Here is a 15,242-nt window from a genome sequence, read left to right as displayed (position 1 = left end):
AGCCAGTGACTCCCACGTCCCATGAACGAATAAAACAAAAATCTGCTGACAGGAGGCGGCTCGGTTGGTGAAACCTTTTAAGGAGGCCGCGTTCATCCGTTTTAACAGAGCATTTAGGCCAAATGGCCTGTGTACCCCTTCGTGTAACAGTGGGAATGATAGAATTAGAATTGAATTATGTTTTCCTGGTTTCTTGTCAATTCTGTGATTTTTTAAAATTTTGGTTTCAATTTCTATCATGTTGCATTTGCGTTGTTCTTGTGTTTTTGAGCAGAGGCATCACGTTTAAAAGCAGCATGAGCAGCTTGGCGTTCTTTGGAGGTGTTTGCTCGCTGACACGGGGAGTTGGAGTGATTGAGGTAAGAGTTTCCAGAAATGCCTTCTGCTCACTCATTGTTGTATAATACATCTACTATTCCTTAACACCATTGATTATAATCTACGTTGACACTCCAGAGCTGTACGGAGGGAGAGCTGCACTGTCGAAGGAGCTGTCTTTCTGGTGAGATGTTAAACCGAGGCCCCATCTGCCCTCTCAGGTGGATGTAGAGGATCCCATCAAAGATGAGAAGGGGAGAGCTCCCCCGTGTCCTGTGCCTGATAGCCTGGATTTAGTATTGAGAGTAACAGTGAGCCTTTAGTGCTCACCATTATTATGGAGTAAATTGGATAGCAACTTCCAGAATCCGCATGTACACAGTTAAATGTGGAAATCCGATTTACCCTGCTGCTCCACAGTCTGTACTATAACAGCACCTCACCAATAGACTCAGCATCACATATTGTTACAGCAAGAAGGAGGCCATTTGGCCCGTTGTGTCTGCGCCGGCTCTCCGAAAGAGCAACTTACCTAGTGCCATCCCCAGCCTGATTCCTGTAGCCCTGAACATTCTTCCTTTTCAGATAACAATCCAATTCCCTCTTGAATGCCTTGATTGAACCTACCTCCACCACACTCTCAGGCAGTACATTTCAGGTCCCAGCCACTCGTTGCAGTTTTTCCTCATGTCATCATTGCTTCTTTTGCCAATTACCTTTAATCTGTGCCATCTTGTTTTCAATCCCTCCACCAATTGGAACAGTTTTTCCCTATCCCACCTGTCCGGATACTTCATGATTTTGAATGCCTCTATCAAATTTCCTCTCAACCTTCTCTTTTCCAAAGAAAATAGTCCCAACTTTTCCAATCTATCCACAGAATCACAGAATTGTTACAGTGCAGAAGGAGGCCATTCGGCCCATCGTGTCCGCACTGGCTCTCTGGAGAGCAATTCCCACAGTCACATTCTCCTGCCTTCTCCCCATAACCCTGCATATTCTTCCTTTTCATATAAGTATCTAATTCCCTTTTGAATGCTTCAGTTGAACCTGCCTCCATCACACTCTCAGGCAGCGCATTCCAGACCTTAACCACTCACTGCATGAAAAAGTTTTTCCTCATGTCAATTTTGCTTCTCTTACCAATTACTTTAAATCTGTGCCCTCTCATTCTCGATCCTTTCACGAATGGGAACAGTTTCTCTCTATCTTCTCTGTCCAGACCCCTCATGATTTTGAGTACCTCTATCAAACCAGCTCTCAGCCTTCTCTTCTCCAAGGAAAACAGTCCCAACTTCTCCAATATATCTTCATAACTGAAGTTCCTCATCCCTGGAACCATTCTCGTGAATCTTTTCTGTACTCACTCCAATGCCCTTGCGTCTTTTCTAAGGTGCGGTGCCCAGAACTGGACGCAATATTCCAACTGAGGCCTAACTAGTGTCATATGCAAGTTCAACATAACTTCCTTGCTCTTGTACTCTATGCCCCTATTAATAAAGCCCTGGATACTGTATGCTTTATTAACTGCTCATTCAACCTCCAATGACTTATGCGCATGTACACCTAGGAGCCTCTGCTTTTGCACGCCTTTAGAATTGTACCCTTTATTTTATATTGTCTCTCCATGTTCTTGCTACCAAAATGCATCACTTCACATTTCTCTGCATTGAACTTCATCTGACACCTGTCTGCCCATTCCACCAACTTGTCTAATATAATAAAAACAAAATACTGCAGATGCTGGAAATCTGAAATAAAAACAAGAAATGCTGGAAATACTCAGCAGGTCAGGCAGCATCTGTGGAGAGAGAAGCAGAGTTAACGTTTCAGGTCAGTAACGATCAGAACTCCAACTTGTCTATGTTCTTTTGAAGTTCTACACTATCCTCCTCACAGTTCAGAATGCTTCCAAGTTTCGTATTGTCTGCAAACTTGAAATTGTGCCCTGTACGCCAAGGTCTAGGTCATTAATATATATCAGGAAAAGCAAGGGTCCCAACACTGATCCCTGGGGAACTCCACTACAAACCTTCCTACAGCCCAAAAAACATCCATTAACAACTACTCCTTGTTTCCTGTCACTTAGCCAATTTTGCATCCATGTTGCTACTCTCCCTTTTATTCCATGAGCTACAGGTTTGCTCACATGACTGTTGTTTGGCACTGTATCAAACGTCTTTTGAACGTCCATGTACACCACATCAACAGCATTGCCCTCATCAACCCTCTCTGTTAACTCCTCAAAAAACTCCAGCAAGTTTGCCATCCAGCAACTCCAGGGGCGGCACAGTTGGGCAGTGGTTAGCACTGCAGCCTCACAGCTCCAGAGACCCGGGTTCGATTCTGGGTACTGCCTGTGCGGAGTTTGCAAGTTCTCCCTGTGACCGCGTGGGTTTTCGCCGGGCGCTCTGGTTTCCTCCCACAGCCAAAGACTTGCAGGTTGATAGGTAAATTGGCCGTTATAAATTGCCCCTAGTGTAGGTAGGGGAATTGAGGGAAGATGAGGATGTGAGAGGGTAATGGGATTAATGTAGGGTTAGTATAAATGGATGGTTGATGGTCGGCACAGACTCGCTGGGCCGAAGGGCCTGTTTTAGTGCTGTATCTCTAAATAAATAAATAAATAAAGTTAGTGAAACATGACATTCCCTTAAGAAATTCATGCTGGTTTTCCTTAATTAACTTGCTTTTGTCCATGAGACTATTGATTTTGTCCCTAAATATTTTTTCTAGAAGGTTTCCCATCACCGAAGTTAAACTGACTGGCCCGTAGTTACTGGATTTATCTTTACACCTTTTTTTTGAACAGTGGCACAATGGTTAGCACCGCAGCCTCACAGCTCCAGGGACCCGGGTTCGATTCTGGGTACTGCCTGTGCGGAGTTTGCAAGTTCTCCCTGTGACCGTGTGGGTTTTCGCCGGGTGCTCCGGTTTCCTCCCACAGCCAAAGACTTGCAGGTTGATAGGTAAATTGGCCATTGTAAATTGCACCTAGTGTAGATAGGGATTATGGGATTACTGCAGGGTTAGTATAAATGGGTGGTTGTTGGTCGGCACAGACTCGGTGGGCCGAAGGGCCTGTTTCAGTGCTGTATCTCTAAATAAATAAATAAATTTACAATTCTCCAGTCCTCTGGCACCACCCCAGAGTCTAGGGAAGTCTTGAAAATTATGGCCAGTGCCTCTGCCATTTCTACCCTCACTTCCCTCAATATCCTTGGATGCATCTCATCTGGTCCTGGTGTCTTATCCACTTTAAGTACAGACAGCCTATCTAAGACTTCCTCTTTATCAATTTTAAACCCCTCTAGTGTCTGAGTTACCTCCTCTTTCAACATTTCCTGGGTTGCATCTTCTTCCTTGGTAAAGACAGATGCAAAGTATTCATTTAATACTTCAGCTATGCCCTCTGCCTCCATGTGTAAATCCCCTTTCTGGTCCTTAATCTGTCCCACTCCTCCTTTAACCACCCTTTTACTATCAATATACACATAGAACACGTTTTGATTCCCTTTTATATTAGCTGCCAGTCTCTTTTCCTACTCTCTCTCTACTTCTCTTATTTGCTTTTTGACTTCCCCTCTGAACCTTCTATATTTTGCCTCATTCTCAGTTGTGTTATCCACCTGACATCTGTCATAAGTATAGTTGTTCTTCTTCATCTTGATATCTATCTATTTTGCCATCCACGAAGCTCTGGATTTGTTTGCCCTGCCTTTCCCCTTCGTTGGAATATATCTCGAATGTGCCCGACCTACCTCTTCTTTAAATGCTGCCTTTTGTTCTCAGCATTGAAATCAATGTATGGGCATGAAGTTGCAGTACCTACCCATTAAACACGCCAAAAAAGTTAGGGCTGGTGCATTAAAGGGGCAGTTGATTTTTTAATAGCGTTGTAAGTCTTAATTACTGCCAAACAACCTCTGACCCTGAAAATTTAATTTTCCAAGTGTCGAGTCTCATTCCGTCAGAATTTAATTAGTGTGTGAAATTAAATCTTTTTTTTAACTATTTTTTTCTTTTTCTTTTATCTCTCTCTCAATCCCTTCTTTTTCCCCTTCTCTTTGTTTCACTTTCTGTACACAATTTAAATCTAATTTATATTTCCTGGTTTGTACTCTGTGGCCCCAATATTGAAGGGTGGGTTTGGTAAGTGGTGGGGGGAGGGGGAGGGCTGGGTGTAGTTTCAGCTGGGAAACCCTGTGTTGTGTGCAAGCTATTTTCTACTGAAATTACATGTGCTTAAAATTGTGTCACCGTAGCCACATCTTGTGGCTAGTCACCGATTTGTATTGGCCAACATTACGGTAAATGATTGGCTCAACTTTATGCTCATCAAATTGAAGACATACCCCAGAATTGATTTAAGGCACTCCTCGGTTAGATATGATCAAGGACAGGGTTGAGCTCTCTAGATTGCCCATCAAAAGACTTGAGGTCAGGTATAGCACAGGTGGGGTGCAGGGTAAAATGTCCTTCACTTGTCCTTACTGTAGCAGTATAACCTTATTATTTCCTACTATCTGGAAGCTCTAGCCACCAATTAGCAGAGGATCATGGGCAGTTTGCGCTGTGAACTCAAAGTTACTAAAATGTGGATGGGATCTGCCCCAATCCATTTCACCATCATTTTCCAGCAAACACAGGACCCTTTCATCCTGCTATTCTGGATTGGCTTCAAGCCAATACCCAAGGTGAAAGGACCCTGTGTTAAATTGCTGAAGGACACAGGCTATCAAAGCCCATCCTTCTCCCTCCCTAACTCTCCATCAAAGCCCATTCCCTCTCCCACCCTAACTGTCCAAAGTTTAACCAACTCCCACTGTAACTGTCCCAAATCGAATCCAGCTGCATTTTAAATGTGTCTGATGTTGCCACTTTACACAACAAGTCATTGCAAATATTTACCTCTTTACTAGTTGATGTTCTTTGGTCCCACTGACCTGGGTTCATTTGAAGTAATATTCTGGATCTGCCTTGTCTGTACCATTTAATATTTTATATGCCTCAGGGAGATCCCCTCAGAGCCACCTTCCTTCTAAGCTGGAGGACATGAGCTTGTCCAATCTACCATCATAGCTCGCCCCCATTACACTAGGGTCAGACATGGAGCTCCTCTCTGAACCAACGACACAATGACAGTATGTCTGTGCTTTTATTTAACTAATTCTTATTGTCCTTATTTTAATCTCTCAAAACCAGTATGGACAAGTGTGGTTGACGACTATTGCATTGGGGCAGAGTCTTGCACAGAACCTAGGCATACAGTGGAAGTCTGAATCGAAGAGGAAAAGTAAGTACCGTTAATATTGTCCCGATATGTGCTCCTAAAATGAGATGTGAGGAGCACTGTAATCACACCAAGACAGTGAGGAAGGGCCTTTTCCCCCAGTTCCTGGCAATGAGATGCATAATATTGGGTGTAATGTTTGCAGTTTGTGCATCAGTTTATTAAAGTATCTATTGAGCAGTGGCATGGAGATCCATCAGAGTGATTTGAACCTTGGTCCTTCTCGTGATGATGGTACCATTTTGTTTTTGCTGCTGATCACACACATAAGAAGCACGTACAGTGACATGTACAGTGGTTGGTGTTTGCCACTCAAATACCAGGATGGTGTGAGAGGAGGGAGAGACAACAGATGACCTGGCGCGTGTACAAGCTTCAAATTGTTAGTGACCTCTTTGTTCATTGCATGAAATTTAAAATGCTCATTCTTGTATTCAAATCTCTGCATGGCCATGCCCCTCCTGCCTATCTCTGTAATCGCCTCTAGCCCTGCAGTGCTCTAAGATCTCTGCACTTCTCCAGTTGTGGCCACTTGTGTTGCCCCAATTTCCTTCACTCCACTGTCGGCGGCCATGACTTCAGCTGTCCAGGCCCTCAGCTCTGGAGATTCCTCTCTAAATCTCTCCATCTCTCCGCCTCTCTTTCTTCCTTTAAGATGCTCCATGTACATTCGATCACCCGTCCTAATAGCTCTTTGTGTAGCTTGGTGTCAAATTTTGTCCTGTGACGCTTCCTGTGAAGCACCTTGGGATGTTTCACGGTGGTAAAGGCGCTTTACAAATGCAAGTTGGTGTTGCTGAAATGACTATTTGGGACAACTGACAGAGATACACTAACCACCTGTCCCTTGAATTGAAACTATGGAGGGCTGCTTTGCATGCAGTTAATGCACATTTTCTGAGCCCATCCACTGCTCAGTGCATACACAGAGAGACAAGATGTTGCATAAATGCTAATACTTACCCTGGCGCCTGCTCTGCCATCAAATAGATCATGGCTGATCTGTATATTAACTCCATCCACCCGCCGTGGTTCTGTTACCCTTGCTACTCTGACCTAACAAAAATCTGTCAATCTCAGCTTGCAATTTTCAATTGACCCCCAGCATCAAAAGCTTTTTAGGGGAGAGAGTTCCAGATTTCCAAGAAGTGCTTGCTGACATCTCCCGTGAGTACCCTAGCTCTAATTTTAAAGTTATGCCCCCTTGTTCTGCACTCTCCCACCAGAAGAAATCGTTTTCCTACATCTCCCCAATCAAATCCTTTCATCATCTTAATCATCTCAATTAGAGATCACCTGTTAAACTCCTATACTCAAGGAAAATGTTGCATTTAAAACTTTGTTGTTGTGCATGGCCAATATTTTCAATGTGTGATTGCTTCAGATTTTTTTGTGCAGTTGCGCATGCACAATATTTAACACCGAATGAAGTCTGCATGCTGTGCACATGTGCAGCTTAGCCAGAACGTTACTGAAGGGTTTCTCCTGGGACTGCCCACTGGCTTGCCGATTGTCACCACCCCTCACGCCTGTTCCTCTAGGCTAGAATACAGTGGCTGAGCTGTAATTCTGAATCAACTGTATGTAGGTGGGATTGGTTTGAACTGCGATGCTGCCTCAGGAAGCTCCATTCTACCCTGCCCAAGCCAGAGCAAAATGTTGAGCCCAGTTCGCACCTCTCGATGTGCAATGAGCTGAAATGTGGGAATTAGGTTCAGGGACAGTAATTTGGGTTTCAGGTTTGGGATGCAGGGTGCAGGCCCTGCTCTTTTTCTCAGTGACACTCCAAGATGACTCCAAAGAGGCAATCCAAATACAATAGGAGGACTGTGAGACGCAGTCCTGTGGGACTCGATTTAAACACAGCAGTAAATGAAGCTGAAAGCAGAGCCTTGCGGCTGACGATGTACTTTGTTTATTTTCCAGAGGAATGCGAGTGTCCGGGCTCATGGTCAGGATGCATCATGGAAGACACAGGGTATGACTGCATCAAATTTACATTACAGAAGTAGGCCATTCGGCCCAACAGTTCTAATTCTGTCTTTATGCTCCACATGCGCCTTCTCCCACTCTACTTCAGCTCACCCCATCAATATGTCCTTCTATTCCTTTCTCCTTTCTGCACTTATCTAACTTCCACTTAAATACATCTATACTATTCACCTCTTTCAAGATGGCTCCTGGGCTGGAAGCTCCCTAGGAAGCTCCCTTGCTGTTCAACTCTATCCATGGCCATCTGCTCCCATCCCTCACGTTTTCTCCCCCAATCTGCCCTCTTAAACTGTTTAAATTCCCCTGGCTCTTTAAATCAGTTCATTTTAGCCCTATCTAAAAGTTAACAGTTAGTTTAGTGTATGTTACCTGGGCCCACTGCCCTCCCCCAGCCACACCTGCTCTTTGTTTTCTCAATGAAATTGATCCGGATGAAACTGACGAGCACAGCTGCCGATACTTCAATCTCCGATCCTGCTGTCTTCACAGTCCAGAGTGTCTGCAGCCACGGCATGCGGTAAGTCCATTGAGGTGAAGAAGGAGCTGCGGGACCCGAGAGAAGTCCTGTGAAAAGGTGCCCCGAACACCCAAAACATCCACGAACGGCCCCCCCGGCCGCAACTTCAAAGCGCCCGCGGGAGATGGCTCGGAGAGCATCTGCAGCGCACTGTCGGCAATGCTGCATGCCTTTATTTAAACCACTGCAAAAAAAAACCCTTAGCGAATGTAATCACCTCTAAGTCTGCCAAATGATGCTTCACCTCCCGAAGGACGTGGATGAGCTTTCCGGACGTCGATGGTGGGCACTGAGGAAATGGCTTATTACCTGCACCAGATTCCACCCCTCCCTCCCCCCCCCCTTTACCCCCCTTCCACCCCCCCCCACCCCCGTCCCCTTCCCTGCTCCACCCTCTCAGCTCACCCCCTCACAACCCCGTCCCAGCCCGCCCCCCCCCCTCGCACCATCTTCACCCCGCACCCCCTTCCCCTACACCCCCCCCCCACCCCCTCCCTCTACCCCTCCCCCTTGCATCCCCTCCTCCCACCGGCACCATCCTACACCTGTGTAGGGGCCCCAACAACCCCACTGCCTTGTGGGCGTCTCGGGAGAGACCAAGGCTAAGGGAGTAAACCCTAACAGAAAATCCGGAGCGGAACCCCGTAGGCGGTCATGTGTCACCTTTGGCATGTTTCCGGCAGTTCCTGCAGCCATACTGGTGCCAAACGTCGTGTCCTGCACTCCTTTGGACCCCACCAGAAAGGCCGAGAGGGGGGTTTTGACGACTGGGCAACTCTCAACCTCCATAAATTTGCCCAGGCATGCGCCATGGAGAGGTCACTCCATAGTTGCCTCACAGCGACTGAAACAACACGGAAGGCAGCAGTTACGGGTTATAAGTCCAGATAAATTGGCGTAGAAACTGGGCGCCACGGGTTGCCTTTGTCGGTGGGAGAGGTCATTGCACCTCACTGGACAGCTACCGCCCGCCTCAAACCGGGCAGCCCCCGGTCAATAAGGTTCTGTCCCGCCACAGTCTGCCTGCTTCAATGGGTGCTTGGAGCTCAGGGTCATTGCCCGAAAGGTGGACTGATACACCGCACCAAACAACATGAAAAAAGGAAAGAAGGTACCAGCCCTTCGCTTTGCAAGCTGGAACGTCAGAACTATGTGTCCTGGCCTGTCGGAAGACCTTACACAAATCAACGATTCTCGGAAGACCGCCATCATTAACAACGAGCTCAGTAGACTCAATGTGGACATTGCAGCACTTCAGGAGACTCGCCTCCCCGCGAGTGGCTCTCTAGCAGAGCAAGACTACACCTTCTTCTGGCAGGGCAGGGATCCTGAAGAACCAAGACAGCATGGAGTGGGCTTCGCCATCAGAAACTCCTTGCTCAGCATGATAGAGCCTCCCTCAAATGGCTCGGAACGCATACTGTCCATCCGACTGCTCACCACCTCTGGTCCAGTACACCTACTCAGCATCTATGCTCCAACACTCTGTTCCGCACCTGAAGCTAAAGACCAGTTCTATGAACAACTCCATAACATCATTAGCAGCATCCCCAACACCGAACACCTATTCCTGCTGGGGGACTTTAATGCCAGGGTTGGGGCCGACCATGACTCATGGCCCTCCTGCCTTGGGCGCTATGGCGTTGGAAGGATGAATGAGAACGGGCAGAGACTGCTTGAGTTGTGTACCTATCATAACCTCTGCATCACCAACTCGTTCTTTCACACTAAACCCTGTCACCAGGTTTCATGGAGGCACCCAAGATCACGTCGTTGGCACCAGCTAGACCTCATTGTCACAAGGCGAGCCGCCCTAAACAGTGTTCAAATCACACGCAGCTTCCACAGTGCGGACTGCGACACCGACCACTCCCTGGTGTGCAGCAAGGTTAGACTCAGACCAAAGAAATTGCATCATTCCAAGCAGAAGGGCCACCCGCGCATCAACACGAGCAGAATTTCTCACCCACAGCTGTTACAAAAATTTCTAAATTCACTTGTAACAGCCCTTCAAAACACTCCCACAGGGGATGCTGAGACCAAGTGGGCCCACATCAGAGACGCCATCTATGAGTCAGCTTTGACCACCTACGGCAAAAGTGCGAAGAGAAATGCAGACTGGTTTCAATCTCATAATGAAGAGCTGGAACCTGTCATAGCCGCTAAGCGCATTGCACTTTTGAACTACAAGAAAGCCCCCAGCGATTTAACATCCGCAGCACTTAAAGCAGCCAGAAGTACTGCACAAAGAACAGCTAGGCGTTGCGCAAACGACTACTGGCAACACCTATGCAGTCATATTCAGCTGGCCTCAGACACCGGAAACATCAGAGGAATGTATGATGGCATGAAGAGAGCTCTTGGGCCAACCATCAAGAAGATCACCCCCCTCAAATCTAAATCGGGGGACATAATCACTGACCAACGCAAACAGATGGACCGCTGGGTTGAGCACTACCTAGAACTGTACTCCAGGGAGAATGCTGTCACTGAGACTGCCCTCAATGCAGCCCAGCCTCTACCAGTCATGGATGAGCTGGACATACAGCCAACCAAATCGGAACTCAGTGATGCCATTGATTCCCTAGCCAGCGGAAAAGCCCCTGGGAAGGACAGCATTACCCCTGAAATAATCAAGAGTGCCAAGCCTGCTATACTCTCAGCACTACATGAACTGCTATGCCTGTGCTGGGACGAGGGAGCAGTACCCCAGGACATGCGCGATGCCAACATCATCACCCTCTATAAAAACAAAGGTGACCGCGGTGACTGCAACAACTACCGTGGAATCTCCCTGCTCAGCATAGTGGGGAAAGTCTTTGCTCGAGTCGCTCTGAACAGGCTCCAGAAGCTGGCCGAGCGCGTCTACCCTGAGGCACAGTGTGGCTTTCGTGCAGAGAGATCGACTATTGACATGCTGTTCTCCCTTCGTCAGATACAGGAGAAATGCCGTGAACAACAGATGCCCCTCTACATTGCTTTCATTGATCTCACCAAAGCCTTTGACCTCGTCAGCAGACGTGGTCTCTTCAGACTACTAGAAAAGATCGGATGTCCACCAAAGCTACTAAGTATCATCACCTCATTCCATGACAATATGAAAGGCACAATTCAACATGGTGGCTCCTCATCAGAGCCCTTTCCTATCCTGAGTGGTGTGAAACAGGGCTGTGTTCTCGCACCCACACTTTTTGGGATTTTCTTCTCCCTGCTGCTTTCACATGCGTTCAAATCCTCTGAAGAAGGAATTTTCCTCCACACAAGATCAGGGGGCAGGTTGTTCAACCTTGCCCGTCTAAGAGCGAAGTCCAAAGTACAGAAAGTCCTCATCAGAGAACTCCTCTTTGCTGACGATGCTGCTTTAACATCTCACACTGAAGAATGCCTGCAGAGTCTCATCGACAGGTTTGCGTCTGCCTGCAATGAATTTGGCCTAACCATCAGCCTCAAGAAAACGAACATCATGGGGCAGGATGTCAGAAATGCTCCATCCATCAATATTGGCGACCACGCTCTGGAAGTGGTTCAAGAGTTCACCTACCTAGGCTCAACTATCACCAGTAACCTGTCTCTAGATGCAGAAATCAACAAGCGCATGGGTAAGGCTTCCACTGCTATGTTCAGACTGGCCAAGAGAGTGTGGGAAAATGGCGCACTGACACGGAACACAAAAGTCCGAGTGTATCAGGCCTGTGTCCTCAGTACCTTGCTCTACGGCAGCGAGGCCTGGACAACGTATGCCAGCCAAGAGCGACGTCTCAATTCATTCCATCTTCGCTGCCTTCGGAGAATACTTGGCATCAGGTGGCAGGACTATATCTCCAACACAGAAGTCCTTGAAGCGGCCAACATCCCCAGCTTATACACACTACTGAGTCAGCGGCGCTTGAGATGGCTTGGCCATGTGAGCCGCATGGAAGATGGCAGGATCCCCAAAGACACATTGTACAGCGAGCTCGCCACTGGTATCAGACCCACCGGCCGTCCATGTCTCCGTTATAAAGACGTCTGCAAACGCGACATGAAATCGTGTGACATTGATCACAAGTCGTGGGAGTCAGTTGCCAGCATTCGCCAGAGCTGGCGGGCAGCCATAAAGACAGGGCTAAATTGTGGCGAGTCGAAGAGACTTAGTAGTTGGCAGGAAAAAAGACAGAGGCGCAAGGGGAGAGCCAACTGTGCAACAGCCCCAACAAACAAATTTCTCTGCAGCACCTGTGGAAGAGCCTGTCACTCCAGAATTGGCCTTTATAGCCACTCCAGGCGCTGCTTCACAAACCACTGACCACCTCCAGGCGCGTATCCATTGTCTCTCGAGATAAGGAGGCCCAAAAGAGAAAGATTCACCTCAACTACTCCATGCACGTTCCACATTATAACTTCTGTCTGGGTAATGAAGTTTCTCCTGAATTCCTCATTGGATGTTATATTTTTTGGCCCCAATTTTGGGCTCCCCCACAAGTGGAAACATCTTCTCTACATTTACCCTATCAAACCCTTTCATAATTTTGAAGACCTCGTCAGGTTACCTCTGTCTTCTCTCTCATTGAGAAACAAACCCCAGCCTGTTCAATCTTTCCTGATAGTTCTAACCTGATATCATCCTTGTTAATCTTTTTGGCATCTTCTCCAGTCCCTCTACATCCTTTATGTAATATAGAGACTAGAATTGTGCACAGTGCTCAGTGTGATCTCACCAGCTGCTCAATAGTTTACAGTTGCACAGTGGTCAGCATGGCAGTGTAGTATTAAGTGAAAATGTAGCTACATAAGATAATTCGGGAACATTCCAGATACCTCTCCTCATACCTAATGGTATTGCTTCCAGAGGCAGTACCCATTGAGCTAAAACGGGAACTTACACACAAAGTAATGAGGAAAAGCAGGCCGCAGTGGCCACTGAGGTAAGCATAGGAAATGACGCCTCTTACCACCGTAAGCCCCGCCCTCACTACCTGATTGACTAGTACAGTTGATGGGCCAAATGGCCTCCTCCTGTGCTGTATGATCCTGTCATTGTCGTGTGTAGACAGCTAAAGTGTATGTTTGTCTTTGCTAACTGAAGTGTAAGGAAATGAAAATAAGCAGGATCCACCCTCTCCAATGGCCCAGTGGGAAAGCCACCCCTAGGTGTAGGGTTGAGCCAACTAGATCAAAACTGTTTGATCCCTTGACAGAGTTAAATTGGCCAAAGTGAATCTGGCTTCTGAACTTGGACCTCAAGTTTCTTTAGCAGAAAAGGAATAAAAAAACTTCCAGGGTTCCTGGTGCCGGTGGACCCGTGCTGCAAAATGTGTGAGAATCGTGGGGGAGGACTGCACCAGGGTTGCCTGCGATGCCTTCATTGCTTGAATAACTTGTCAACATCAGGGCCCCAATTTTAAAAAGGCTGGGGTTGGGGAGTGGTGGGGACTGCAGTGCGAGCCCCAAAGCAGGGTGATGGGTGGGGTGGGGGGGGGGGGCGGTGGGTGGTGAGCAAGAATGGGGGCAAACCAGGGGACACGGAGACCCAGAGTCCGAGCCCCACACCTTGCCAGATTATCCAGTTGGCGGGTGGGTGTGAATTAGATGGCAAGAGACCACAGTTGGGGACCTATGGGATTGGGCTCTGGGAGTCGGTGGAAGGAGGGTTCAGGCCTGGGGGGCGGGGGGGGGGCGGAAATCAGAGGTGCAGGATTGACTGGGGATCAGTGAGGTGCAGAGGGGATTGGGGCAAAGGATTTGGGAAGAGGATCGGAGGGAGTGCAGAGGAGATGGGGAATTGGGCGTGCAGAGGGAATCAGGTGGGGGATTGGGAGCAGTGGTTGAAAATTAGTGGGGTTTGGAGAGAGGGGAGATTGGGGATGGGGGGAGGGGGATTGGGAATCGAGGGCTGCAAAGGGGACTGAGGTGAGTTGTGGACTGTGGGACTTACCTATCTGGGCTGCCAGCTACCTACATTCGTGGGTTCTCCATTGCCCATGGAACTGACACCTGCCTGTCCGCTCGGAGACTCAGTTCATTCAGGAGAGGTGATTGGGGAGGACGCGGTGATGGAAACTCTGAAAAGGACAAAAAGAATTGAAAGCAACATGAAGAAATCATGTTTGTACTCACAGGCAGTCAAACAGGTCAGTTTTGGCCTTGTGCCCCTTTGATTTGAGCGCGGCTTCAGATGAAAGAAGGAAACTGCTTGGCTACTTGTGTGGAGCACTGATGGCCCTTGAGAGGAAATGAGCAAATCAGTAAACTAGCTCCACAGGGAAGAAACAATCTTTTTTAACAAGAGCCTGGATTTCTAAATAACCCAGTGTGGTCTCTGGACCACTTCAGAGACGCGTAAGTGCTGAGGCCTCTCAGCTTTACTGTTGTTTCAAACTGGAGTACGCTCATTGGAATTGCAAAGCATCACACTCAGCCTTGATGAGTCTTTTTAATTGCTCAGTACTGAATTTGTGAGGAGGCTACAAGTACACCTTAACTACATTCTTTATAGATGGCAGTATTAACATCAGCTGTGGATGTGAAATTCTGCAAGTGTTGATGCGCGGCTGGCCCTTCTGCTTGGAGTAATGCAGCTTCTTTTGTTTGAGTCTAACCTTGCTGCACACCAGGGAGTGGTCAGTGTCGTAGTCTGCACTGTGGAAGCTGCGTGTGATTTGAACGCTGTTTAGAGAGGCTCGCCTTGTGACGATGAGGTCCAGCTGGTGCCAATGGCGTGATCTTGGGTGCCTCCAAGAAACCTGGTGACAGGGTTTAGTATGAAAGAATGAGTTGGTGATGCAGAGGTTATGATAGGTACACAACTCAAGCAGTCTCTGACCATTCTCTTTCATCCTACCAGTGCCATAGCGCCCAAGGCAGGAGGGCCATGAGTCATGGTCGGCCCCAACCCTGGCATTAAAGTCCCCCAGCAGGAACAGGTGTTCGGTGTTGGGGATGCTGCTAATGATATTATGGAGTTCCTTCATAGAACTGGTCTTTAGCTTCAGGTGGGGAGCAGAGTGTTGGAGCATAGATGATGAGTAGGTGTACTGGACCAGAGGTGGTGAGCAGTCGGATGGACAGTATGCGTACCGAGCTATTTGAGGGAGGCTCTATCATGCTGAGCCAAGAGTGTCTGATGGCGAAGCCCACTCCATG

At 47.8% G+C, this 15,242-nt stretch overlaps 1 protein-coding gene across 1 annotated transcript in view; it reads left to right on the top strand.

The window, feature by feature from the left end:
- Positions 1 to 15,242, top strand: part of LOC137371787 (disintegrin and metalloproteinase domain-containing protein 23-like) — a 254,213-nt gene that overhangs the window by 158,092 nt on the left and 80,879 nt on the right. Inside the window, exons 12-14 of the mRNA XM_068034660.1 lie at positions 275 to 359; positions 5,524 to 5,614; positions 7,538 to 7,589. Of these exons, the coding sequence (XP_067890761.1) occupies positions 275 to 359; positions 5,524 to 5,614; positions 7,538 to 7,589 (228 nt within the window). The remainder of the gene's footprint in view (positions 1 to 274; positions 360 to 5,523; positions 5,615 to 7,537; positions 7,590 to 15,242) is intronic.

Source organism: Heterodontus francisci, chromosome 7, assembly GCF_036365525.1.
Source record: "Heterodontus francisci isolate sHetFra1 chromosome 7, sHetFra1.hap1, whole genome shotgun sequence".
Classification (NCBI taxonomy): domain Eukaryota; kingdom Metazoa; phylum Chordata; class Chondrichthyes; order Heterodontiformes; family Heterodontidae; genus Heterodontus; species Heterodontus francisci.
This window is presented reverse-complemented; position numbering and strand designations above follow the sequence as displayed.